Here is a 26,890-nt window from a genome sequence, read left to right on the forward strand (position 1 = left end):
CAGAGATACAACGGATCGAAAGCGTGGAGGCAGAAGAAAAGATATAAGGGATCTGAATGGGATGCGCGTGATTGAGGAGTCTTTTGGCCTTCCGTGGACCGAGATTGTACGGAGGATTCAAGCTGGGGAGGATCTGGTTGAAGTTCTGGGCACAAACAAAAGCAACGATAGCGAAGATTCTATAGAGGCCGAGTGAATGAGTTCTGAGTTACTAGATTTCAGGTTTAACCTACGTACTTCAGCCACTGGAATAGTCTTCAGTGCCATCAAGCTGCTGTCGACAACCCTCAGCCGTGATCCAATCCTAACAAGAAATTAGCATCTGAAATGACTCCGAAAAATAACCTCGAGTGTCCTGTCCTTCCTCACCTTAAGCAAAACCTTAGCCATCTGCTCAGCTACAACTAACCTTTGCCCCATGGACGCAGCAACAAGGTCTTTCTTTCCTTTTTGAATGCTTAAGAGATACTATGAAGCATGGTTGGCATAAAGTTCTTGTCAGAAAACAGGTTCATGAGACCCGAGACTCAAGTTTCGAATGATAATATCAAAAGATTCTTTTCACTTACACGCTCCACTGAGTCAGCACCATCAACCACATACCGAATCTTCCGCACCTGGTGCGTCTGCCCAAGCCGGCCAACACGATCGAAAGCCTGTTGCTCTACGGCTGGGTTCCAGCCCGGCTCTACGAGGTGGACCCTCGTAGCCATGGTAAGATCAATCCTGTGGACGCAGGGAGGTGGTAGTCAGAAAACCGCATCATTCCCACTAGTTATACGGCTTCCGGTTATTTCTTTTTAATGCTCACCCGACTGCAGCACTCCCCAAAGATGCGAGCAACACATTACAGTACGGCTGATCCCGAAACTGTCTCAACGCATCACGCCGCTGTCCGGCCGACTTAGTTCCATCAATTCTCTGGAAGCTAATTCCTTCTGATCGAAGGGCTTTCGCAATCAAGTCAAGCATGCCCGTCCATGCAGAAAATACGACACTAATTAATGGCAGGGTCAGTTTGCTGGGTCTCGTCCACATTTCTCACAAGGGAACACACCTCTTCTCTGGTGGCCTGCCCGCAGCTACGGCTTCAATCCGATCCTTGTTTAGATTAGACAGCAGGGCCTTCACCTTGGATGATGGTTTGTACCGTCCGACATCCAGGGAGGGAGTATTAGAAGCCAATCCAGAAGGGCCCGCCTTCTGTATCAAGTCCCAGCGTAGAGGGCACTTCTGGACTGTCTCTTCGTCGAGATTATCTTCGCGTCCTGCCCGTGGTTCTTGCAGGAAACAGCGGCACGACTGACAGATTTGATGCCCGCATTCGAAATCGTCCAGCTCTGTCTCATTTCCGTCAACTGTACACAGCTCACCGCCACAGCGTTCGCATGCCTCAGGCCGCACCGACACATCCTCAGCATCAAAATCTTTGGCCTTGTCAAGCCATTCGCGCAATGCTGCCGGCAGCAGATCGATCCCATGGTCACTGACCTGTCTCAATCGTAGAATAAGCTGAAAGTGCAGGTTGCTTTTTCTGGTCCTGTTGTTATCGCTTTCCATATTGAGTGCTTTGCCATATCGTAGTTTGACGAGGTCATACACCCTGCGCTCCTCCTCGTCCAGATAGACTGAGCACTCGTGCTCAATCGGCGGTGGCGGTAGCAACTCTGGGTGCTCCTTGGACAGCATCGCCTTTGTGCGACGGAGAGCGATGCCGCTGATTAGTGTCCTCAGGCGCTTCCAGCCTATGTCATTTGACTGGTCAATTGGATTGAGGAACACCCAGCGAAACTTGGCAAAGCTGTCGAATGGGTGGACGCGAAGAAATTGGACCAGCGCAGCAAGATCCTCGAGGCTGTTCTGGATGGGCGTTCCGGTCAGGCACCAGCGGTGATACCCCTCGAGATCATAAACAGCTCGAAATCTCTTTGAAGATCGATTCTGTATTACATGGGCTGTTAGGTCGCTAGTTAGTTGTCCGTTACCTGTTTCTCGGGTTCTCGCGCTGAATAGTAATACGAGCATCAACATACCTTCATCGAGCACGATGCGGTGCCAGACAATTATCTGGAGAGGACTTTGCTCCTTGCGCTTGGTACCGGAAACATGCTCGGCGCGAATGGTGTCATATGTCGTTAAGACAATGTCAAAAGTCCGTAGAGAATCTGCTGTATGCTTCTGTCTCTGTGGGCCATGATATACAGTAACTCGGAGGGTGTTCTTCTTGAAGTGCCTAGAAAACGTAGTGAGCGTTGAGGCTTTGAGAGACTTTGTCGACTCCGCCAACCTACTTTTCTATCTGGTCTTGCCATGAGGTGAGCGCTGGAAATATGGCTGTCAGCATCCATGAGGCATAGGAGTTGTGATATAGCCCTCCTTACTTGACAGGGGTGAAACAACAAGAGTTGGCCTGCTCGGTGTCGACTCTTCAGGAGCTCCTCGGACCACGGATCCGGCAATTAATGCCAGTGTGGTGAGTGTCTTTCCAAGACCCATGTCCTTGATGAGAACCCTATGTTAGTGGTGTCTGTTTGAGTTGGAATGGGGATGAGGATGCGTACATCTGCAAGGATCCCACCAAGGCACGGTTTACATTTACCGTAGGCTATGCCTCCCGTTACTTGGTTCTCAAACCTCATCATAGGGTTAGTTTCGCAAGTTCACATTTGAAACGATCCTATTCCTTACCGTGGTCTTGAGTTTTCCTCAGTCTTGTCAATCCAAACTGCTGGAAACTGAGGGTTGCGAAGAACTCCTGATTCCTTCTCAACCATCATTGCAAGCGCCTTCAGCTGGTGACTGTAACATCATCAGTGAATATTAATCCGTTCATGTGATAGACGAGAACACGCTGTGACCTACTCTTTCAACGGGGTGCTCAGCATGTCACTAACATCAACCCTGCGAACGATCTCGGGGCCGGCCGCTGAGTCTAACAGTTTGTTGACTTCAGACAGATGATGATCGGACAACTCTGACGGGCGAACATGGTCATCTTCAGGATTATCGTCTGCATGCCACATTGGCGTGGACCCATCCGGATTTTGAATGAAGCACTGTGGGTTGTAGTAAACGAGGGCGCCAACATCTGACGCGCTAGGTTGTTGGAGGAAACAGTCGTGGTCAAGCAACATGTCGCCGATGGAATCGGCGTGTGACCGGAGTCCATAGACAACAACCTCCAGCACCCCAGAGGGCTTCAGACGCGAGGAAAGGTGTACCGTCTTGTCTGCAAGCAGGCGACCCAAAGCCTGTGCTGCATTTGCATGTGTGAACATCCCGAGATAGTGTTCGGTGGCCTTGTCACAGATGAATGTGAGCCTTCCGTAGGCCTTGACGGATACAAGTCTATTTCCCTTGGTCTTAGCAGTTTTGTCACGGCGCTGCCCCTTGGTGGCATTGCATGTGCTTGACTTTAAAACCTCCGGTTGGAGTGCAAGATCCTCGATGAGAAGCTGGGCATTCCAAGGTCAGTAACCAGGCCATGACTGAGAGACAACTACACTTGTGTTGGGCATTTAATAATTGTGTCCTCTTTACTCACCAAGCCAAAGCATGTATCATATGCCTCCTCTGCTTCTCTCATATCGTCACGCTTGTGGGAGAATGTAGGATCGGCTGATTCAGGTGACCCTGGAGCCCTCACGCCAGTTTCATCCCCGTTCCCCCCTCGGGCAAGAACCTGGCTGTTATCAGGAGTATCCACCCAAAAACTCTCTTTCTCACTGGAAGTGGCATCGATCATATCAGCATCTTCGTCCATGACGCTGCGAATGCCAACCACGAGTGTTGGAGGATCCTGTGGAATGGGCAGAGTGGTCATGGTTGTTGACACTTCCCCAGCCGTTCCTCCAACACCGCAAAGTTCTTGAGCTGTGCGTCTCGCAGCAATCTCTCGGGTCTCTTGGGCACTGGGACACAGGTCCATTGGTTCGGTATCCTTGTTCACATCCTCATTCTGCCCCTTCGAGTCGATCCGTCTGTCTTGGGGACTTTGCGCAGAAGCCGGGCTTTCTTCCCCTGCTGTCCACGAACGGGGCGTGGGCGAAAGATATCCATTGCGTATGTAAGCCGGCAAAGGTGTTGAACTATCGTTATTTTGATGCGGTGTGAGAAATTCAGAGTTCAGGGGTGAACCAGGTATCGAATCTTGCCAGCTTGAGCATGATCTCTTTGAGGGGGTTCCTGGGTCCAGAGGCTCTTCGGCGCGTCGTTTCTCCATGGTGAATTAGTAAAGACGAAGTAGTATGCACCCATCTAAAACGAAGGATGAATGGACGTCCAAAATGACCAAAATCTCGAACATTCAAGGAACCAAGAGTTCAAGAGGGAAGGACTTGCGCAGCCCAACTTGAGGAAGAGCGAGTTCTGGAGCTCAGCCTTGCCCAGCCACGGATCATGCACAGTACGAAGTGCCCGAGGCTTCCTCCTGCATCTTGGCCCATCCAATGTCCTCACGTCCCACATACAGCCTCCCATACACAGCGATTCCAATGTTTTCTCGTTCCATGATTAAAAATACACGTCTGGTTGGCCTTCGTCGGTAATCCCAATTCGTCTCAAAGCATTCGTTGTCCAGGAAACGGGAACTGGAAAAGGGGTATCAACAATGATGGAACTGAAGGGTTAGGGTACGAAAGAACCCCAACCCTTGGTTTCGCAGCACCAGGCACCAGGCACAGGCCCAGTGATGTCATCCTGGTTGCCTTGCCCCGCCCACCACAGGCTCCAAACTGAAACTCCAAAGCTGCCCACATCATCACCTTAGACCTTCAACAACCCAGCCAAACACGAATATCAAAAACCGCTCTTCCAGATTTTGAGATTCTCAACCCCAATCCCACATAGGCAAATTGACCACGGAGCAGTGAGTCGCCTGCTGTCAACCCGCCCTCTATCCCTCGAATCCTTACTTAATCTGACTCCCATCAACCTTCAGCCGAGACCTTCCTACCGTATCCAACAAGCGACAACAGAACACAACCCAACCACAACCTCTACTCTCACCCACCACATCAACCAACCAAACCACCAAAATGTCCCACCCCGCCGACCCTCCCTCCACCGCGCCGTCCTTCATCCCCCTCGAAGCCAACCCCGAGCTCCTCACCACCCTGCTCCGCAACCTGGGCCTCTCCCCCGCCCTCTCCATGCACGACGTCTACTCCCTGACCGACCCGTCCCTCCTCGCCTTCATCCCGCGCCCCGCGCTCGCCCTGCTGCTCGTCTTCCCCATCTCGGCAGCCTACGAATCCCACCGCCTGGCCGAGGACGCGTCCCTGGAACCCTACGCCGGCAAAGGCGCCGCCGAACCGGTCCTCTGGTTCCCGCAAACCATCCGCAACGCGTGCGGCCTCATCGGCCTGCTCCACGCGGCCAGCAACGGCGACGCGCGCGGGTTCGTGCAGGACAACACCGACCTGGCGCGGCTGATCGCCGCCGCGGAGCCGCTCGGTCCGGAGGAACGGGCACGGTTGTTGGAGCGCGACGAGGCGCTCGCCAAAGCGCACCGCGCGGCGGCCGAGAAGGGGGACACGGCGGCTCCCGATGCGAAGGATGATGTGGATTTGCATTACGTGTGTTTTATCAAGGGGAAGGACGGGGCGTTGTGGGAAATGGACGGCCGGCGGAAGGGCCCGTTGAGGAGGGGCCAGTTGGACCCCGACGAGGATGTGTTGAGCGAGAAGGCGTTGACGTTGGGGCCGCTCAAGTTTTTGGAGAGGGAGGCGGCAGATTTGAGGTTCAGCTGTGTGGCGTTGGCGGGGAGCTTTGATTAAGGGTTGAGGATGGGATTGTCTTGCGCAGGAAAGGTGTTAGGAAGGGGATGGTGTTTGCAGGGCAAAGGACATACCCCCGATGTATCGCCATGATGTGACTTGTCTTGAGCTTCGTAATGATCTCATGATAGAAACGGTCGGGCTCGGAAAGCAAAACCATGATGAAAACAAGAGAGTTAAATAAATACAAAACTATCTCGTGTCGCAGACGTTGGCCTCATCCGGAGATCCCCAACCCAACCTAGAACTAGAAGCCATGATCATAGTAACCTACAGGGTATCAAATCCGGTAAATCCATCTAGCCTTCCTGCTCGTGTTATCCGCATGATGAACCATTCCACTTTCCTACTCCCTCTCCATAGGTACCCCCTCCGCTGCCCAGAGGATCTGGCCAGACTCCGAACCCAGAGATATCCCCTCCCCTCCCCAAAACCGTTGAAAACACCGCCAGACTCCATGCCGTTACTGTACAAACCCAATCCAGAGAAAAGAAAAGAAAAACGAGTGTATTACCTCCCAGTCCTTCTTCATGCATCCCCTTCCCCAAGCCCATTTCCATGCCCAGACAAAGAATAACAACGCCATGAAGCACCTTTTCCTTCTCCTTCAAGCAGCATCAACCCTCACTACCGGCACAGCTGAAGCCGAAGCCGAAGCAGCTCCTGCCGCCCCGGCCCTCCGCCGCATCATGGCAGGCGTCGGCTGCCCGGCAAGGCGCCGCGCCTTCTTGATGCGCTTGCGCATACGCACGGCCGTCGCCACGCGGTCATCTTCGTCTTCATTGTTGTTATCTTCGCCGTCGTGGTTGTCCTTGGTCGCCTTGTTGTCGTTGTTGACTTGGGCAGTGGTGGCCAACTCCTCATCGTCGACGTAATCCGCTTCATACCCCGCGTCCTCCGCAGCAGCGGCGGCGTCGCTGTTCGGTAGGTCAGCGGTTTGTCGTCTCCTGATGGTCTGTTCCCGCTCGCGACCAGCCGATCGCGTGGAGGGCTTTTTCGTCTTCTTCGCTACCACCGGCGCCGTCGCAACATCCGTCTCACTCCCAATTACATATTCCTCCTCATGATGATGATGGTGGCGGTGATGATGCCGATGATGTCCACAACAGCAACAGCACCCTCCGCTCCCAGCCTCCTGCTCATGCACCTCGCTTCCTCCCAGCCCAACCAGCGACAGCACCCTCCCACCTGCATTCCCACCGCCAACGAGCGGCGACGAATACCCCACCGGGCTCGTCCCGGGCGACGGCGACGGCAGGGGCAACACATCCGTCAGACCAGGGAGTTGTATACCCTTCCTCCTCCCCGCGGCGACAGCCAACCTTCCGCCGCCGCAACCGCCGCAGCACGACTCACCCGCGTCGCAACCCGGGTGCTCATGGCCGCCAACCAACCAAGCATCGTTCAGGAGCAGCTCCTCCTCGCCGACAGCCGTCGGCCGGCGGGGGGCTGCGCCACCTGAGAGCGACTCGGCGTCGGTGGAGAGGTAGTCGTCGATGTTGAACGAGTCGGCATCATCATTATCATTCTCATTATCCTTGCTGTTGTTATTATTGTTGTAAGTGTCGTCATCATTCTTGACAGTGTCAGGAACGGCAACGTCCTTCAGATCGACCGAGGTATTCGCCGTGTGCAGCGAGGCGGAGCAATTCGCGTTGTTGCTTCTGCTGCTGATGATGCTGCTGGCGCTCGTCGTTGTCGTCATCATACTATGTGCCGTGCTGCCGCTGGCGGCCGTGATGCTGCTCACGACTGTCGGCGCAGTCGGGCTGCCTGAGGAGGCGGACCAGCCGCGGGTGGTGCGCGTGCGGATCGGCGGTGGGAAGGCGTCGCTGCTGTTGGTTGTTTGGTTGGTGCAGCACCCGGAGCAGGTGGTGGGGGTTCTGGGGGTATCATCGGCGGTGCGGCTTGCCGCGCGGCGGGCGGCGATTGTGGGGAGATGATGGTGATGATGGCAGTCACCGGCAGAGCGGTCAAGTGAGGAGTGAGTGGTGGATGCTGTCCTGGGACGATGAGGGGAGGATGGCGAGGCGGAGCATGTGCGGATGGTGCCCAGGCTGTGTTTTCGTGCTGCAAGGCTGGAGAGCGGACGATGGTGGTGCTGGTGGATATGTTGAGCGTCATCGTCCTGGTCACCGGCAAAGTCATCCGCTCCATCCTCCTCATCAGCAAGATCACGCCGGGCACGGGCGGTAGGAATGGTCGGAGCCGGCGCTGCTTCAGGAACTTCGGGCAGGACGGTGGCGGACATCTTGTGCGTCGAGGGGAAGCCAAAATCTAGCTTCTCGAGGTCTGCCGCCAGAGCCCCAGGCGAGAGAGGACCGGTCATTTCTGCCCGTGATACGGGCGAGACGCTCCGCTCGCCAAATGATGGAGGGACGAATGAGCCAACGGACTGACTCCGATTGGGCCCTCTACCCCGGATATATCGAGGACTGCGAGCGCCGAGCCGACCTCCGTTCTGAATCTCCTGGAGCGAGCGAAGCGACCTCCTCCGGGAGGCAAGTCCGTAAGAGCCATTGCTCAGGCTTCCCTGTCCGGCATGCTCCTCTGCTGCCTCTCCCACGGCGAACAATTCCGACCTTTTATCCTTAAAACTAGCTCCCGAGCGTGCCTGGTAGAATGCCCGGACATGCTCCGAGCTCAGGTCAAATCCGTTCTCACCCATATTCCGCTCGGCAACATCCTCGCCATAGTCCCTGGCTCCAGATGCCTGGACGCGAGCACGGAAATCGGCCGGGCGGATCTCAGACTGAGCATCCAAAATATCCTTGAAGCTAGGCTTTCCGTCGTTCTTGATGGGAGTAACCCTTCCGAGCCCGGAGGTGCGGCGAACAGCGCTGGTCATGGAAAAGGCGGTATTGGTACTGCTGATGCCGGAAGCCCTCGAGTCCGGACGGGACCGAGAGACGCCGGCGGCGCTCTCAGGCCTGGCAACGACGCGGAAACCCAGCGATGAGGACGACCTCTTGTTCGGGACAGGGCGGGGTTCGGCTGGGATCATCTCCGGCTCGGGAACCCGGGCAATGCCCGGCGCCGGGGCAGCCAATTCCTCCTCTTCCTCAGAGACCGTTGGTAGAGAAACCTGGGATGCATTGATCTCCTTCTCAAATTGTTCCTCGTGGAAAGATTCCCGGCTTCGATTGTCGTATTCTTGGGGTCTGGTGACGGGGGCTGGACCACCTGAGTCATGTGTAAGCTGAGATGTATCTTCCGGACAGGTGAGGAGGGGTCAAATCATACTTCGCACGCGAACCTTGGGAGACAAGGACGGAGTATAGGGCGGGGCTCGGACGGTCTGCTTGTCCCTGCCCTTCTTCATGAGAAAGCTAAACAGGCCCATGGTGACGGATGGCCGCCATCCACGGGCGGTTCGGGATCTGTGAGAATGGTGTTGCTCCGGCTGTGCCGGTTGGTGGTTGTATTGGTGAGGGTTGTGGATTTTGGTTTTCTCGCTGTGTGTGTGTCTCAAGGACCACTGCGCTTACACAGACACAGCATGCATCCGAGGAGGGGAGAGACACCGTAAGAGGAGCACGATGACGGTCACGCAAAAGGGAAGAGAAGGGAGGGGAGGAAAGCTAGAGAGGGTCGGTAGGTAAAGAGATCAGACGAGCTACTGCCTAGTAGTTAAAAGATTAAGAGGGGACAAAAGAGCCCCCAGGTTCCATGCAGATCTGACTGCGCATCTCGCCGGGCCGGGGGGTGTAAGATGGGGAACGTAACACGCTATCGCAGGTGGACAAGGAGGGGGACCCCTGGCACTGACACGCCTAACGGGAGGCGCCCCTCTCACCCGTCAATTGCGACGGTGGTCCGGAAACTTGGGGACTGCAGCAGAGCGTCATTCCTACGGCTGAGGAATCCTCAAGCAGTGAGGTGCCGAGGTGGTACCTGAGAGCTGACCTGCAGAGGCCCAGGATAACGCAGTACCACCTCGCATGCGTGCCTGCAGAGGGGCAAGGCAAACGGAAGGAATGCCGATGGCTGGATAGAGTTACAGTTCCAGTTCCAACCTTGGGCTGTGCATGCTATCTGCCGTGTCTACGACGTATGGATATGAATCTATGTACCAAGGACTCTAAGTATAGATATGATGTAGATGACTCGACGGAGAGTTCACGCAATGCTCCGTCAGAGACACAGGTACTACGTAGCAAACGGCGCAAGACGGATGACTGCCTCGACGACGGTGTCCTCCTGGCTTTTGGGCGTTTGTTTCTGTCGGTCTGCAGATGCAGCCTGTCCTGCAGGTGAGCGGTTGTCAAGGGTGTTCCCTTTTGCTACAGAGGAGGAGGGGCCTAGCGTGCGCAGCAAACGCGAAGAGATGGAAGATGCAACAAGACGAGAGTGGCGGACAAGTGAACACAAGTCGTCGCTGGCGCTGCAACATGCAGCCATGGCGTCTTCGACAAACAGTCTAGCGCCGATGCACAGGCTTCTGTGCAAACCGGACAGTCCTGGATTGTCCCGGAATGGATAATGGGGTTGTCCCTCTTGGGCATCGTCTTGTTGCAAAACTTGTCCGTGCGGGCCCATCTGCCGTGTGCACGACCGGCGACGACTACTCCGAACGGCGGGGTTTGCGAGCGAGAGCGACCCCAAGAACGACGACGTCAAGAGGTTTGTTGGAGGTTGGTTTGAGACAGACGGCTACAACACAACGTCGGGGGCTGACCGCTGTTGTGTTTTGTGTGATGTGGTGTGGTGTTGCAGGTGGTGAAGTGCTTTTGTCCACTTCCCACTTTGGAATGCATTGGCTACAGGTTTCACTGTTTGGCCATCCCAACTTTTCGGTTTGCCGCGGGATCCCAGTTGCATGTTCCTGACAGCCACTCCTTTGCTTCCATCCATCCAAGCTTGACGCATGTCAACTTTACAAAAAAGCTCAACTCCACTTTTGTTGCTTTCTGCATGCTTCCTCCAGAACCTGGACCTGCGTCGAGACTTCCCCAGGCCGATAATCCTGAGGTCCAGAAAGGTCTTCTCGGCATGGCCGGAAGTTACTTACGGAGTACGTAGCAGCAACTATGAATCCTCCCTCTTCAAAGTTGACCTACGCTAAATAAATATTCTGTACTTGTTTGTAATAATTTCCTTAGGGCAGCCACTTCAATAGTGATATCAACCAAAAAAGCTCCTTCTTCGACACCGTCCCTCCGCCACTCGGCCTCTCTCCTCAGCTATCGTCGCCACGCCCAAATGGCACCTGCCGCTGTACGGGCGCCAAGATTGGCTCTCTGATCGTCAAGTGGGTCTCTGACCGACAGGGGCTCGGGGGTTCAGGGGTCCCCAAGGTTCGGATTGCCCCGCTTCACCCCTGTCTTGCCGTGCAAATCCATAAAATCCAGGTCCGCCTGGGAATTGAGCCCTGGCAGCAGTTTCCGAGCTTCAGCTCCTTGCCGTCGATCGCCAATGCTCTTTTTGCTTTTTCCTGACATTCTTTTCTGTTTTCCGATCTGCGATCCGTCCTGCCGGGGTTTTCACATGTGGTGTGATCGATTTGTTCTTTCCTCAGATCGGAATCATGATCCGGAGCACAGAGAGTCAATTGCCACTTCACGTTGAAATGGAACCTTCCAAACCTTCGACGCTCACTTCAACACAGTCATCAAAACGTCAAAGCGAAGTGTGTTCCTGAATTGTGATTTGCACTGTTCGGCCCGGTCGATCTTACACGGAACCCCCAAACACACTCCCGTCTCATCAATGACCCCTGGACGAAGAAAGTGGAAGAAGTCAACACCACCAGAACAGCAGCAGCGTAGCAGCAGCGGCAATCTGAAATGTGTAAATACCCAATCCAAGCCGTAGACACATCATGTCAGATGTTATCACAGTTATCACACCAATCTCTTGTTTGCCGGCGCCAAGTAAACGCCCATATTGCATCTTGTCCACTGTGCCTCTGTTTGCAGTCTCTCTCAATATCACATTGACATGGCGCCATGGCAGAGACGTGGTCAGTTCTCATACCAGATGACTGCAGCCGAAGGAGCAAACACAAGTCCAAGGCTGCCTGCGCCACAGCGTCGGGCTGGCACAGCACACAGTCTCACTTCATTTTTAGCAGGACGGAGTCGACACCACCCTCTGACTGACATCCTGTTGCTGGACGCCGTGATTACACATCCATGATTATTCATGCCGGTATTAGTACGGCTGCGGCTGGCATTTCTGTCTTGTCAGGGCACAGCTAACACAAACCCATTTCCGCGGTTCTGCCTCACGGCATCCTCAAATCCTCCGTGTCAGGTAAATTGAAGCTGACTTACACAACGGGAGACTTCCCTCTCAGCCTCACCACCCAAACTCAGACCTTCTGCTATTACCTATCCATGACCATCCACACCAGCTTGCACAAACCGTCGCCATATCTCCTCCATACTCCATACCTAGTCGTTAGTAGATCCACGCTACCTTGCACGACCGATACCTTTCGGCCCGTTCGGAACCACTAGCGTATCCACCACCATTCCCACATCCTGCAGGGCTCTCTCGATCGGAGGATTGTGCCCCCATCTCTCTCATGCTCATGCCGTCTCCCGCGTCCGAGTCTCAGATACGGAGAAAACAGACGGAGGCACAAATTCACAAGCTTCAAGCTTACTAACTGTGGTACCTAACGTAGCTTACACAACACCGCGCTTTCTCCGACGTCGTGTTCGTCTTGCCCCAGCAGCCCTGCTCTGCTGCTGCTGTTGCTGTCGTTGGCCAAGTATATGCACGTAACCGACTTGAGAGCGTCAATTCTCAGGTCCAGTTCTTGACTGGTTTGAGTTCCTCCTAACTGACAGGCTCTCGTGTCTCGGGATCGGCACGGTTGGCAGCGTCTGGGCCAGATCGCAAAGAGATCGACGTCAACATCATCGGCGCTAAGTATGGAGAGGGTGGAGTTGTGAGTCGATCTCATCTCCTTCCAGAATCTCAACACGAGCAACTCAAGACTTTCGAAACAAACCAAACAGATCAAACAGACCGAAGACTTTCCCCGGTTCTACGCAGATCCCTCCACCCTCCCCCCACGCCAACCGTCAACTCCTTGGTCTCCTTGGTCAGGCAGCTAGCCGAGAGGAGTACCTGCGCGGTTCTAGGTCGCACAAGACTTCCTTTTTCTTTTGACACACAGAGTTCAAGACGGCGAGGTGCGTTTTGCTGGCGAGATGAAAAGGCATAACTCTCCGAGATGAGGGGATGATCGAGGCGCCACTTTTAAACGGTGATCAACGGTTGCGATCAACAACGATCAGCAACGATCAACGGCGGCATATTTTCCGCTCTGAAGGACTCCTTCTTGCCTTGTGAGGTAGACTACCTTAGCATGGCGTCATCCTTGAAACGCCTGGGCTGATACGATGCTCCGTGCGATCGACAGGCCGTTGGTGTTTGCCCCCACGGAGAAGGATTCAGCTGGGCAAGGTATGGAGTGCCACGGGGATCGCAATGCGCTGACCTGGCTGGCTATGAGGAACCGTCGTTGTGCCCATCCCATCTCCCGCGCTCCTCATGCCTGACGAAGGCTGCGTGCATGTGTCGTGCTTCCTGAGCTCAAGGCAGCGCCCTCGTGTTGCATCTATCCGAGTAATAATGTCGGAGTTTATGGTCGTTTTGGCTGCGGTAGTCCGAATCGTGTGTTCACATAGGAAGCGACAAGAACGTGAACTGGTTTGGCGAAGGATGCTGAAGCTTGAGGAAGTCCATAGTGTCTCGGATGCTGTGGATACAATCTACAACTCACTGAGACAACCCCAGATCTTGGGATCTCAGGAGAGCGGGCTGAGGGAAGGATGTCGACGATCAGGAGATCAAAGGCACCGTCGATGAACGGAACAATCCTGTCCCAGGTCTCGGACTTCATACATACGTACAACAGTCCAGCTCATCATAATCGTCGGTCAACGTACAACCTCTATTCCTATCCATCCCCATCCCGAACCACACCCATAACCTAGAACTAGTAACCCATTACCATCTGCCTCTCAACATCCTCAAGCCCCCTCCCCCCTCTCACCCCCCTTCCACCCCCCTCTCCCCTTCTTCTCCACCAACCCTTTCTCCTCCACCACCGGCGCCCCAGGCACCTCAACCCCCTCCACCCTCCACTCCATCCCAACATACGTATCACTCAACACCAACACGTCCACCTTCCTCTCCTTCCCATCTGCCTCATCAGGAGGCGGAACGTTCACCACAGCCCGCGCGACAGGCCTCTCCCCGGGCTCCAACCCTTTCTTCCCCTGCCCCGCGCTCCACGCCACGCGCTTCACGGCAAGGACTTCATCCCTGCTCGTGTCGGCTAAGATGACAAAGTATCCCTCAGTCTGGGGCTTGGGGAAGCGCGGGGTGTATACGCGCGCGTCGCGCTCGCGGAGGGGGTTGGTCCTGCGGAGCGTGACGGTGAGGGAGATGGTGCGGACGTCCGAGACGGAGACGGAGAGGTGGGGTAAATGGGAGGCGGCGTCGGTGAAGCGGCGGGTTTGGGAAGGACCCAGGTTGAAGGTGTTGATGAAGTTGTGCAATGACTGAGGTTTCCTCTTGGTTTTGTCCCCTGCCTTATCATCGTCGTTGGTGAAGGCGGCGGAAACAAACTCGTTCAGCGTCATCTGCTTCACCTCCTTCCCACCCTCCAAAGCCTCCCTCACGCCAGAGAAAATAGCCAACGGATTCTCATCCGGCCAAACCGCGCACTTGACCGCCTGCAGCAGGCTGATAAACCGGAGCATGGAGCTCAGATACCCCAACTCGGCCATCACGTCCACGCTCGCCTGGATAATCCGCACCGCCTGGTCAAGCACGCTGGTCTGATCACCAACGTAATCCGTGATCGGCAACGGCACCCTCGACATGTGCGCCTGCAGCAGCAAGAACGCCTTGACGTGGGGGTCCCACATGGGCAAACCGAACGCCGTCCCGGGATGCCTCAGATTCCTTGACAGCTCGGCGTTGATGAGATCCTCGTTATGCCGGACCGGCAGCTCGTCGTACTCGGCCGCGAGGGACATCCACGTGAGCGCGTCGAGGAACGACGCCTGCGGCTTCGCCTTGCGGACGAGCTTGCGGATGGTCTTGTGGCTGAGGTAGTAGTAGCTCATGATCTTGCCCAGCGGGGTGGGGTCGACGTCGCCGTTGGGGTAGACCTCGACGCACTTGGACTCGGCCAGCTCGGCGAGGGACTTGTCGATCATGTCGATCATGTACTGGTTCGCCAGGTGCTGGGCGGCGGTGGTGTTGTGCTCCTCGGCCGAGATCTCGAGGCCGTAATAGGACGGGTTCTTGTGCAGCCGGCGGAAGAAGAAGGTCCAGGTCAGGTAGTCGAGGGCGTCTTGTTTGGTGACAATGGTTTCGGCGCAGACCTCGGCGCACAAGTGGTTGTCCAGCACTGTGTGCAGCGAGGACTCGACGGGGAAGCCCGTGTGCAGGAAATGCTTGTAAAAGTCCTTCTTGGAGTCCTGCGTAAATATCCTCGCCACGCCCGAGTCGTCAAACTGCGGCCGACCTGCACGACCCAACATCTGAAGCACGTCGGTCAAATCCATGTCCCGATACGCCTCGATCTTGGCGTCATAGTACTGCGTGCCCTTGACCACGACCAAGTGCGCGGGCAGGTTGACACCCCACGCGAGGGTGCTCGTGGCGATGAGGATCTGGATCTTGTTGTTCAGGAACAGCTCCTCAGAAAGCTGCCTGTCCGACTCGACGAGACCGGCGTGGTGCAAACCAATACCAAAATTGAGGGCCTCCTTGAGCGCCTCGTCCTTGACCCGCGACAGGTTCAGCTGGAGGTCTTCCTCGCTCATGTGCAAAAACCGGCGCGGGTTGTCTTCCATGCCACAGAGGTTAATCAGATCCTTGGCTGTCAGACGCGTCTGCCGGCGGGACGGCACGAATACAATCACCGGCTTTTCGGGGCTGTGATTGCGGATGGCCAAAAACGTCGGCCGGTTCATGGACTGCATCAGTGGACAGAACCCGCGCGTCTCGGGGAACCCGTCGATGTACAGCTCCAGCGGCACAGGCCGAATCGAATGGCGGAAGTTGAACAAACCCTCATCCTTCTTCACCCCCAACCAGTTCGCCAAATCCGTCGCGTTGGCGCAGGCCGTTGACATGCCCAGCAACCGCACCGGGTTCTTGGTCGACGAAGCGATGTAGTTCATGCGCGAGACGATAATCTCCAGAATCGGGCCCCGATCCCCCGCCAGGAGATGAATCTCGTCGATGATAACGAGACTCACCTTCCTGACATACCCTCTCGTCTGCCAGCTACGCGAAATACCATCCCACTTCTCGGGCGTCGTGATGATGATATCCGCGTCCTGAATCGTCCTCGTATCAGGGGTGTTATCGCCGGTCAACTCCACCAACTTCAACCCGAGCGGCCTGGCCAAACGATTCCCCCAATCCTTCACCCGCTCGCGCACCAGCGCCTTCATGGGCGCGATGTACACCACCTTGGAACCCGGCCGTTCGCGGAAGGCCCACCACATGGCGAGCTCGGCAGCGACCGTCTTCCCGCTTCCCGTCGGCGCGCCGAGCAGCACGTTGACGGGCCGGTGGTAGAGCGTGTGGAACAGCTGCGTCTGCATGGGATTGAAGAACTGGAAGCGCTGGGCGTAAATGTCCTCAAGCGCGGGGTTCTTGAGCGCCGTAATGGGCAGTGGCTGCAAGTTCAGCAGATCCGTATAGACGCTCTCCGTGTCGGGGCGGATGAGGTGCTGGAACGAAACGGCCGTCACCGTCTCCGCACCGAGCCAGCGGTCGGACACGGCTCGGACGTAAATCTGGTTGGGCAGCGGGTCTGAGAGGGGGATGGTGAAGTTGAGCTCGTGGTCGTCGTGCAGCTTCTTGCGGTTCAGGATGAAGAATTCGTGATGATAAATCTCCGAAGTGTCGGAGTTTTCGACCCAGATCCAGTACGACTCGGACGTACCATGAAGTTGATCGTTCCAGCGGAAATCAGGGGTGATATATAGCCTGATGCGCAAGACGTCACGGTTCAGGGGCGCCATCTCCGCCTCAACGCTGAGAGTCGGAAAGTGGCTCAACAATTTTGCAATCTTGGGGCCCATCCGCAGGTTGTTGACCAGGTTCCCGATCTCTCCGGGGTCCATTTCGCGCATCGACTCGATGGACAACGACTCTTTCGCATCCAGGTTATTCAGGACCGGCTTGGGCAGGTCGAACTGGTGGAACGGGTGCTGGAACGCCCAGATGCGTTTCTCAATAGACTTGGCCATGGTGAGCAGCACCAGGCACTGGTATCCCCAGCGTCTGTTCAGCGCGAGCATGAACAAGGCGCGGCAGATACGGCCGGCTTGTTGCGCGACGTAATTGAGGTCGTTGGTCAGCGCGAAGTCCTCTGGCTGGCCGCGCGAGATGTAAGTCTGCAGGAGGATGTTCGTCTTGGTCTGCGGCTGGTCGATACCACCCTTGACTTCGTAAGGGACGAAGTGCTGATTCCCCTTCAACGTCTCCAGCTCTCTCGCCTCGTTATTCCTCGACTGGATGTTATCAAACTCGCCGCTCATGGCGATCATCATCAAGATATCGCGCTCCTCGGACGTGGGCTTCATGAGCGAGTTGAATATCTGGATGCTGGTGTGCTGGATGTAATACTGGCTCGCGATACGACCGATGTCCTTGCTACGGAGCTCCTCGGTGGTCTCGTTAAAGATGATCATCTGGCACTGCTGCAGTGTGCGAGCGGCTTGGATGGCGAGCTTGCGACGGCGCTCGACCAGCGAGCGGTCGTTGGCGAACTCGCTCCAGTCAATGCCGTACGCCATGGGGTTCTTCTTCATGCGGACAAACAGATACGAGTATCCGATCCACTTGACGGCGTCCGAAATAGAGTTGACCGTGCCCAGCGCGATCTCCGCATTCAAATTATCCACCAACTTGGACGAGAAGCGGGACTCGATGGGCAGCTGGTCCGTCACCGCGGTCAAGTAATGCGCCAGCTTGTCGTGGGTGGTGCAAATCATGCCGATACCCACATCCTCGAACTGCGGACGACCGGCGCGACCAAAGATCTGCAGCACGTCCAGAATGCCCAAGTCCACAAACTTGCCGTCCTGGGCGCTGTACACCTGCGTCCCCTTGATCACGACCGCCGCGGCGGGCAGGTTGACACCCCACGCCAGCGTCGCCGTGCAGCAGAGCACCTTGATGACGCCCTCGGCAAACAAGCGCTCCATGAGGTTCCTGTCGGACCGGGCCATGCCGGCGTGGTGGATGCCCAGTCCCTTCGGCACAAGATCGCGGAGTTCGCGGGCCTTGGTGGACCGGAGGTCCTTGATGGCCAAGTCATACTTGGGATGGGCGCTCGGGTCAAACAACCCCAGGCATGCGTCGTCAGTGGCCTTCTCGTAGAGCATCTTGGCCGTGGCCTGGGTATCTCTGCGCGAGTGGACGAAAACCATGACCTGGTGATCGCGCTGCAGCATCTCGCGGACCTTTTCAAAAGCGACCTGGTCGAGGTTATCCCTCGACTGCTTCGAGTTGGGCTTGCCCTTGACGCCGATAAAATGCTGCTCGAGCGGCACCGGACGGAAGGACGCATCAAAGTAGAACAGCCCGGCCCGCTTGTTGACGCCCAGAAACTCGGCCACGTCGACATAGTTCGGCAAGGTCGCACTAAGGCCAACAATGCGGATTAACGACTGGGTGCTCTCAACCTGCCGCTGAGTGCGAGCGACGAGCGACTCGAGCACGGCGCCGCGCTCGTCGTGAAGCATGTGGACCTCGTCGATGATGAGGAGACGGACCTTCTGGACCAGCTCCGTGTCGCCGGTGCCCTTGCGTGTCACCACATCCCACTTCTCGGGCGTGGTGACGATGATTTGCGTCTGGACAATCTCCGCCTTGGTCAAGTGCATGTCACCCGTGTACTCGCGGCAGCGGATCCCGAGCCAGGCCAGCCGACGGCCGAGCTTCTCCGTGATTTCGGCGGCGAGCGCCTTCATGGGCGCGACGTAGACGATTTTGAAGTCCTGGGCTTGGACGTCAAACTCGGTGGCCTCGTGGTCCTCAAACGGGCTGGGCGTCAGGTACTGGCCGACAGTGTGGAGGATGGTCAGCATGGCGGCGTCCGTTTTGCCGGCACCCGTCGGGGCGCAGATGAGCATGTTCTCGCTCGTCTTGTAGGCCACAGGATACACCAGGCTCTGCATGCGGTTGAGGGTCTTGTAGCCCTTGAAGGTCTTCCGACATAACCCGTCGAGGTCGGCAATGTTGACGAGTTTTTGCCCCGGCCACAGGGTGCCCGGCTGGCCGGCCGGGATGGTGTACTCCTCGTACTTATCATACTCGACGCGGGTGCTGCCGGCAGGGAGGGTGTACTTGCTGCCCGTATGGCTCAGGGTGTTTCCGGCAGCATACCGGCGGTAGACGTGGGGATACTCCTCCTCCTTCTCGCGCGCGGCAGCCAAGGGAGCAGATTTGTGCTCGAGGTCCCTGCGACGGAGGAGCTCTTGCCGCTGGGCCTTGGTCAGCAAGCGGGGCGCATTGCCGGTCTCGTCACGTAGGCTCTCGGAGGCGACGGCGGCGACGATCTCGGCGCGATGAGAGGCCAAGTCGACAACAAAGTCGAGGTCGTCAAAGCCCACCAGGTCCGTCAGCCGGGACTGCAGCTCTCCCTCCGGTTGACTGGCACTCAGGATGTCGATGATCTGAGCCTCCAGATCGCTTGGTGATAGTCCGGACTTGCGAGAGGCAACATGTTCACACCTCCTGGCCAGCCACCGTGTGTCGTAGGTGACTTTGTCTGAGTGCTGGTCCTCTCCGTCGACGCCATCAAACAGATCCCCACTGTCGAAATCGAGCTCGTCCAGCTCATCATCCGAGATGAAATCCCAGACGTCGCGGGGTCCATCTCTCGGTTCATAAACCCGGCTGATGTCATCGTCCTCGTCCCAGTCTGAGTCGGTCGAAGCATCGATGTTGGCGTCGACTTGAAGTTTGGCCACAGCGGCCTTCATAGCCTCGATCTGGGCACGCCATTCTGAGGCGTTTGTGCATTGCGGTCTTGACCCCATTTTTCAAGAGTGTTCTGTTTTTTCCAGTGATGTTGGTGATGGTGGGCTTTGGTGGTGTTCAGTGTGCCCCGCTCAAATGACAAGAATGATGTGAGATTGTGAGTTGTGAGCCCCCCGCTGTTTGGCTCAGGGCCGATTCAATCCTGGAAACGGGAATTTTTTGGAAAGAGGAGAAAATATTTGGAGGAAAATCCTCACCGATGCCCATTCCTCTGTTTTTGATTCAATCAGGGAAATCTGGACCTGCTTGTTTGCTTGTATCACCTCCAAGTCTTCGTTGATTTGAGTTGTGGCAGAGCTTCAACTCCCCGTTTGAGTCAGCCGGAGCTGGACCCACTTCTCTGATGAGCCACAGAGGTACCTAGACAGACAGGAGCCGGGCACTTTGCAAATGTTCCAACAGACTCAAATCTCTTCAATTAGCCATGTGTTTATTCTCGCTTGCCTGTCATTGATTTTGTTTTCTTACCGTCCTTATTAACTAAGAATCTGCCTCTCTGTGAACACAGAGCATCGGGGCTAAGTCTGTGACGTTGACGCCAAGTTTGAACCTCAACCCTCCAAAACAACAACACCCATAGGAATGACCAGCAGACTTCACAAAACCATGTATTAATACCAAAGCATAGGGCAATACCAACTCAAAAAGCAAAGCAAAAAAAGACAAACAAACATACCCCCAAACTCCGCGCCCCCAAAAAACCCTGCTCCTCCTCTCATCCATCTTCTACTTTACCTCCACCATCCAAAACTCACTTCTCCTGCTGCGCGCTCCCCTGGAAAAAATAGCCCATTACCATGAGCTCCTCCATCCAGTTCCCTCTATCCCAGTCAAAAGATAAGGAGAATATCACCAGAATGGAACGCACCGGCCCCCCTCATCCAGCAGGTGTCCATCATCCTTGCCGTCGTCGTCTATGCTGTGCATCGACGCAACCCTGACCCCTACTCCCCAGAGAACAGGTCATAATAAGGCACGTCGCGTCGTCAGACCGATGAGGCACATTCTAGCCCCCTCCATCTTGACAGATGTGGATGGCATCGACGGGGCGGTGTGGTACGGATGCCTGGTCTGGAGGATTGGCGAGGGGGTCGCTCTCCAAGGAAGAAAAGAAAACAAGGAGAGAGAACATCCATGCCGTCCGTCCCGTAGCCGTTCCTCAAAAAGTCTAGGTTCCTTCGTATGTTCGTCATTGTCATCCATCCAAGCCGGGTCAAGCACAAACCCGTCCCCCTTCCCTTCCAACCTCCAATCTACTCATCATCTGCACCACCCCCTCCGCATCCCCAAACAAAAAAGAAAACGCCTCCCAAATTAAGCACAGCACTTCGGACCAGCCCCCTGGCCCGACTGGTCCGCGACGTTGACGCTGGCGTTGGCGCCCTCCTTCTCCGTCTTCGCATTGTCCATGAGGCGCTTCTTGATGTCGGCGGCGAGCGAGTAAAACGCCTTGTCGATGTTTGTGTTGGTTTTTGCCGAGACCTCGAGGAATGGGATGCCCAGTTCGTCGGCGAGCGCCTGCCCTTGCTCCGTCGACACGACGCGCTTCTCCTCCCAGTCGCACTTGTTGCCGATCAGGATTTTGTTGACGCCTTCGCTGGCGTGCTGTTCCACGTTGGCGAACCATGTGCGGATGTCTGGTGATGGAAATATGACGTCAGCATTGAACATGTTGGGCAGGGGTAAGGTTGAGCCTATCTAGGGCAGGGGAACACGCACTGTTGAAAGACCTCTCATCCGTCACGTCGTAGACCAGCAAAATGCCCATGGCGCCGCGGTAATAGGCGGTCGTGATGGTGCGGAAACGTTCTTGCCCGGCCGTATCCCAAATCTGCAGCTTGACGCGCTTGCCGTCGAGTTCGATGGTGCGGATCTTGAAGTCGATACCGATGGTGGTGATGAAGGACGGTGTGAAGGAGTCTTCGCTGAACCGCAGCAGGCAGCAGGATTTGCCCACGCCCGAGTCTCCGATCAGCAGAAGCTTGATCTGTTTGCGATTGCCAGGTCAGCATGTTGACGGGGATGATACACCCAGATATGACCCCAGATCGCGGTGTGCCCGGAGCCCCTCCTTTTTTTTCCGTCGTTAAGTCCAGGGATAAGTGCGTACCAAGAAGTCATAGTTCCTGTTGCTGGACGACATGGTTGCGATCTGATATGGCTGTCGCCGAACGTCGTGTGGTTATCTGAAATATAGTCGGAGGCGGATGGCCGGCCGGAGGGGGAATCTAGAAGGGCGTAGGCGATCAGACCAAAGACCAACGAGGCACCGAGTCGGCGTCAAAGGAGAGCGTCGTCTTGAAGGCGCAGTGTAGGTTCCTGGGTTGTTCGGGCAAGAGGCAGAAAATCGAGAGAGCGGTGGCAGGACGGAGCCTGGAGTTTATGGTCACAAGGTCAGAAAAGTTTCGGTTTATCAGAGCAGTCGTTTGCGTGCAGGCGTGGTGTCCAAGTGCGGGATGTGACGGCGGATGCGACGTGGCCGTTGAAAGCGGCGGAGGGGTGTAGCACAATGGCGGGATGCGCAAAATGACAGGACTGTGCTTTGGCTTCTTAAGAAGAAGCAAGACCGCAGAGTGGAATCGCGGCGACGAAGGGGACGGTGGTGTGAAAGAGTAAAAGGGCAGAGCGACGTCGGCGAGGGGAATTGAGTGAGGGATGGCTGACGCACCTGCTTGCCAAACGGAGAGCCTGAACGGGGAAGAGAGACAGTCAGGTTGCGCACTCGGGCCTAAACCAAACAAGGACGGTCCTCGGTCGATGTTCGGCGGGATGCAAAAGAGGCTGGAGATGTGTACTGTTGAGACCGCAGTCAAAGCAGAAAAAAACAACAAGGTCAACAGTCAGTTGTGGCCTCAGGATGGTGGGTTGAAGATGAATCTGGAGGTGAAGTGCAAGCCGCGAGCCGCAACAGTCGCCCGTGTCAGATGCAGCATGGGTTCCGGGGGACTTCTTGGCGCCGAGTGCCTGGCCTCTTGGGCTCTTGGGGATGAAACGGGCTGAGGTGGCGCTTTCGGCTTGTTGAGGTGGATTCCCGGCTCGGGCACAAACTGGTTTGCCCACCGTTGGCTCAGGGGTTGAGCGACCCACCAGCCTCAACTTTATCGGGTTGCGCCACAATGTGGACGTGTCCTCCTTCGGGTTGTGCAGCCTCAGGATGGACCAGTTGAGCCCAAAACCCACGCAAGATCAGAACTGTACATACGTACACAACAATATCACCCGAGATTGCATTTGACGTATTCACCGCTCCACCTGGCCGTACGGTGGAGGTTATGTTCATCCGAAACCGCCCAAAGTTGGATCTATCGTAGTCATGCGATCACATCGTCGTCATCCTCCTTCATCTCAGGAGTAAGACGGAGCATGAATGCTCGTAGTTCCTGTCATATACTCCGTAATCACTGACTTTGTGCAGATGCCCCATGCCCGTAAATGCTCAAGCAAATGCTCCGCCAACTGAATAAAACAACCGCCCAACTAATTTTGTGATAGTTACCAACACCTATTTCATCTTCCCCAACCACTCTGCGTACGCCCACCTGATCCTCTCCAGCGCACGCATCTGCGCGGCCAACCCCTTAGGGTTCGCCAAGTCATCCAGGTCCTCGAGGAACTCCTTCTCCACATCGCCAGGCAGCACTCCCTGCGCCAGACCACGAAGGACATGCACCTCGCATACCAGGAGACCATGGTCGCGGTACGAGATGATGTTGTTGTTCTGCTGCGATGTAGTCGTCGCCTCCGACAGGATCCGGTCGATCCGCCTGAGCACCCGGATGGTCCGCTTCACCCGCTGACCCTTCCGCAGCCCGCGCCGGGTACCGAAGAGGGTGCGGAGGTATTGGATGATTCCGATAGTGACTAGTGATGGTGGTGTTAGTTAGCTACTCTCATGGGGGCGATAAGTAAACAAACATACCAAGAACGCCAGGAGTCAGCCCGACAAACCCAAACACCAACTCCTGGCTCTTCAGCAGCGCATCGATGCCGCTGATGGCCACTTCCAGATCAACCTTTGTCTTTTGCACTTGGATGAGCAGCGCCCTCACCAAATCCCCTTTCACAGCCCCGACAAACGGCCTCCGCAAATCCCTCTCATACGCCTTCAACACGGGCGTGACATCACCCGCCTTGACGTTGGTCCTGATCTCTATGATCTCCTGCTCAGTGATATTCGGATTACCGACTGCTAACGCCGGGTTATCCATCGCAAACTCCACCACCATGCGCTCCAGGCTCTCCCTATCCGCGCGCAGGCTGTCGCGGCTCATGATTGCGATCTCGCTCGTCTCGTCGTGGCGGATCGTGCCGATGACCTTGCGCACCGGGTCCACGACCCAGTTCAGCCAGAAATCTCGCACTGTAGCTCCAAAGTCCCGGATCCCCTCGATGATGTCTTGCTGGCGGTTGAGCAAGTAACGCAGGATCGTCGACGACGAGACCAGAAGAGCCATGACGGGAAGCCAGTAGCGCACGAGAGCCGGGGGGCGGCCATTTTCGCGCGCCAGATCGGACATGGAGGTCTCGTGGGAGGGCAGGCCCTTTTGCAACAGGCGCAGCAAGCGGCGCGCGAGCACCGCGGGTCGTTCGGCGGGGTGTGCCTCCTCGACATGTACCGACAACTCCGGGTCTTCCTCGACGCCGGTGAAGACGCGATCCTCAAACTCGGCGACGGACTGGTCGAGATAGAGGACGGACTGGAGGATCATATCCATGAGCGCAACGCTACGCTCCAGCATGCCTTTCCACTCGTCGCGGGGGGTCTCGTCGCCGACGCCGAAGTTGAGACCTTCATCCAGGAGCACGCCTAAGCCCGTTGCTGTCATTTCTCGTAGTCGTCGCAGTCGCCTTTGTTTCCGTCGCGCCTCGGAGCGGCCGATGTCTACTCGCGATAAAATCCGGTTCTGGATGTTGGCGATGGACCGCTCGGTAACGCTTTGCCTGACGATGTTGTAGAACTGTCGCCAGTGCCTAGAGAGCGATGCGTAGAACGACCCTTTCACACTCCCCGCCGTGAGCCTGGTGCAGATGGTGGACATGCTCTCCCTCCTGCTGCGCTCCGTCCCTACAGCTGACACCGCCTCCCCTTCTACTTCCTCCTCTTCTACCGCCTTCTCCTCCACCTCCTGTCCCCAGATCTCGTTACTGTACAACCTCTGGAACCTCTCCACGCTCTCCGCCAACACCTCCCTGGTCCACCTCCACATCCTTAAGGGTGACGTCTGCACCGTGTAGAGCAAACTGTACGGGTACGACGCGAGCACCTCGTCCCAGTACCAGATATCATCGCTCAACGGCACCGCCCGATCAAGCAGGGTGCTCATCATCAACCCGTAAGTCTGCACCGTAGCTTTGGCCACGAGCAGCCACTCGACGTCCGTCTCGTAGGGGCTCTTGGCCTCGAGCGCCTCCAGAGACTGAAACTCCTCCCGGGTCAGGCCGGAGCGTTCCAGCAGGCGCTGGATGCGGGACGAGGAGAGGTGGGAGCCGGACACGCTGCCGGAGGACAGGGCCCGAACGATGCCCAGGAGCTCCTCGACTCGCGGCGTGGAGAGAGCTGCCGTCGCGGCGGCGAGTCGGGCTTGGTCGGCCTCGACATATTGGTGGTCTCGCCTCTGCGATGTTAAGGGTACCAGAGACACGCGGTCGATGCGCGCGTCTAGCCGCCGAACTTGGCTAGGAAGGTGGGGGAGGGGTTAACATGTTGTTTTTCACTCATGGTCCGTGGTACTTGAAAGAGCACAGGCACTTGAGGTGAAATGGGTGAGTGGTGATGGTGGTACTAACTCGGCCACAATCGACATTGTGATGGGAGCAAAGAAAATGCCCCAATCGAGGTCTAGGGTAGACAGGGTAGTTGACCTGAAGACAAGGGTGCTGGTTTGTCAAGTTCACTTTTGGTGGGTTGGTGTGTGAGGTGGCGGCGGTGCAGCTCGCAGCGAGCGTTACCGTCTACCGCCGTTTTCCAAGCTTGTCTGGGATGCTAGGTAGAGGACGCGTCAAGGTGGCGAGTTGTGCGGCTCGTCGAGAGCCTTCATCAGGCCATTGGGCTGGGTCCGGATGTTGAGGATTCCGTGTGGTTCAAGGTTCACATTGTGCTTGTCAGGTTGGCCAAGAAATTTTGGTGTTGGGGTTCCAGGTTGCCGACGACCCGCGGCAGCTGTCAGTGGATGAGATCATTCCATTCCGGCCTTGGTCTTCAATCTTGATGAAATTCGCCGGAAAACAGCGGAAGCCAAAAAGAAAGGACGACGAATAAAATGGCCTGTTCCGGAACATCCGGCAGACGAGTTCCTGGTTCACTGCCTCACTGCTTCGTCAACACAACGTTGACACTGCGGGTTCCAGGTCGTTGGTTGGCTTGCTCGTTCGCCAATTCCCATGGATGATTTTCCTGCCCCAGCCCTGCCAGGTTCAGGTCTTGTCCTGGTGCCAGCTTTGACCAAGCTGAACTTTTGTCACATGGATTTATGGAACCCCCATCTCGGCGATTGGGTTAAGTGCATGCATCCGGAGGACTCCGAAAAACGAGAAGTTTTGAGGTGGTTGTTCTTGCACAAGCATGACCTGCTGGGTAACAAGTCAGGAAACTAGAAAACTGAGACATTCCCAAGGATTATGGCCCAGTCCCCAAAACACAAAAAACACCATCCGCTGACACGGAATGTTCTGTTCCTGACAATCAACGGCTTCTGTCAGCCACGTTTATCGGGTTATGTACTTATCAGATGTTTCAGGCTTGGCAGGGACCGGCCCGCTGGAGCTTCCAAGGTTGGGACTCTGGTGGGGACGGCCCAACCCTTCTTGGCCAACCAATCAGAGCCACCTGGCTGTCCCACTTGGCGTGTTCGGAAGCCGGATCGAGCTTCGCTGGTGTGGGCCGATTCTGGTGTGATTGGCTCAGGGTGAATTGGAGATTGCGACCGCCAGTTTCCTGCTCGTCCCCGTAGCAGCTGATAAAATCTATCTCGCACCCCTGACGACGCGCTTCTTGTTCTCCTTCACCACCATCGCAACGCAACAGTTCCGCCTTAACTAGGACGTTGTGCGGCGGTCTTCTTTCCTTCAACCTTCTC

At 56.2% G+C, this 26,890-nt stretch overlaps 7 protein-coding genes across 7 annotated transcripts; 2 read left to right on the top strand and 5 right to left on the bottom strand.

Moving 5' to 3' along the window:
- Positions 1-238: 238 nt before the first annotated feature.
- Positions 239-3,928, bottom strand: VTJ04DRAFT_4594 (uncharacterized protein; the record flags this gene model as incomplete). Its single annotated transcript, XM_069362618.1, has 12 exons — positions 239-304; positions 370-468; positions 570-726; positions 812-997; positions 1,058-1,955; positions 2,034-2,233; positions 2,292-2,322; positions 2,382-2,499; positions 2,562-2,634; positions 2,689-2,799; positions 2,863-3,455; positions 3,545-3,928. The coding sequence occupies 12 exons, from the start codon at positions 3,926-3,928 to the stop codon at positions 239-241; spliced, it is 2,916 nt and encodes a 971-aa protein (XP_069219547.1).
- Positions 3,929-5,036: 1,108 nt separating this feature from the next.
- On the top strand, positions 5,037-5,777 carry VTJ04DRAFT_4595 (uncharacterized protein; the record flags this gene model as incomplete). Its single annotated transcript, XM_069362619.1, has 1 exon — positions 5,037-5,777. One exon carries the CDS (start codon positions 5,037-5,039, stop codon positions 5,775-5,777), a length of 741 nt encoding a protein of 246 aa, XP_069219548.1.
- Positions 5,778-5,856: 79 nt separating this feature from the next.
- Positions 5,857-6,354, top strand: VTJ04DRAFT_4596 (uncharacterized protein; the record flags this gene model as incomplete). The annotated part of the gene is made up of 2 exons (XM_069362620.1): positions 5,857-5,913; positions 5,986-6,354. 2 exons carry the CDS (start codon positions 5,857-5,859, stop codon positions 6,352-6,354), a joined length of 426 nt encoding a protein of 141 aa, XP_069219549.1.
- Positions 6,355-6,384: 30 nt separating this feature from the next.
- Positions 6,385-9,099, bottom strand: VTJ04DRAFT_4597 (uncharacterized protein; the record flags this gene model as incomplete). The annotated part of the gene is made up of 2 exons (XM_069362621.1): positions 6,385-8,960; positions 9,021-9,099. 2 exons carry the CDS (start codon positions 9,097-9,099, stop codon positions 6,385-6,387), a joined length of 2,655 nt encoding a protein of 884 aa, XP_069219550.1.
- A 4,666-nt stretch (positions 9,100-13,765) lies between these two features.
- VTJ04DRAFT_4598 (uncharacterized protein) lies at positions 13,766-19,813 on the bottom strand (the record flags this gene model as incomplete). Its single annotated transcript, XM_069362622.1, has 1 exon — positions 13,766-19,813. One exon carries the CDS (start codon positions 19,811-19,813, stop codon positions 13,766-13,768), a length of 6,048 nt encoding a protein of 2,015 aa, XP_069219551.1.
- Positions 19,814-21,128: 1,315 nt separating this feature from the next.
- On the bottom strand, positions 21,129-21,957 carry VTJ04DRAFT_4599 (uncharacterized protein; the record flags this gene model as incomplete). Its single annotated transcript, XM_069362623.1, has 3 exons — positions 21,129-21,451; positions 21,534-21,801; positions 21,925-21,957. 3 exons carry the CDS (start codon positions 21,955-21,957, stop codon positions 21,129-21,131), a joined length of 624 nt encoding a protein of 207 aa, XP_069219552.1.
- A 1,359-nt stretch (positions 21,958-23,316) lies between these two features.
- VTJ04DRAFT_4600 (uncharacterized protein) lies at positions 23,317-25,618 on the bottom strand (the record flags this gene model as incomplete). Its single annotated transcript, XM_069362626.1, has 3 exons — positions 23,317-23,675; positions 23,734-25,490; positions 25,602-25,618. 3 exons carry the CDS (start codon positions 25,616-25,618, stop codon positions 23,317-23,319), a joined length of 2,133 nt encoding a protein of 710 aa, XP_069219553.1.
- Positions 25,619-26,890: the final 1,272 nt, after the last annotated feature.

Source organism: Mycothermus thermophilus (assembly GCF_041956435.1).
Source record: "Mycothermus thermophilus strain CBS 625.91 unplaced genomic scaffold VTJ04scaffold_3, whole genome shotgun sequence".
In the NCBI taxonomy this organism is placed as follows: domain Eukaryota; kingdom Fungi; phylum Ascomycota; class Sordariomycetes; order Sordariales; family Chaetomiaceae; genus Mycothermus; species Mycothermus thermophilus.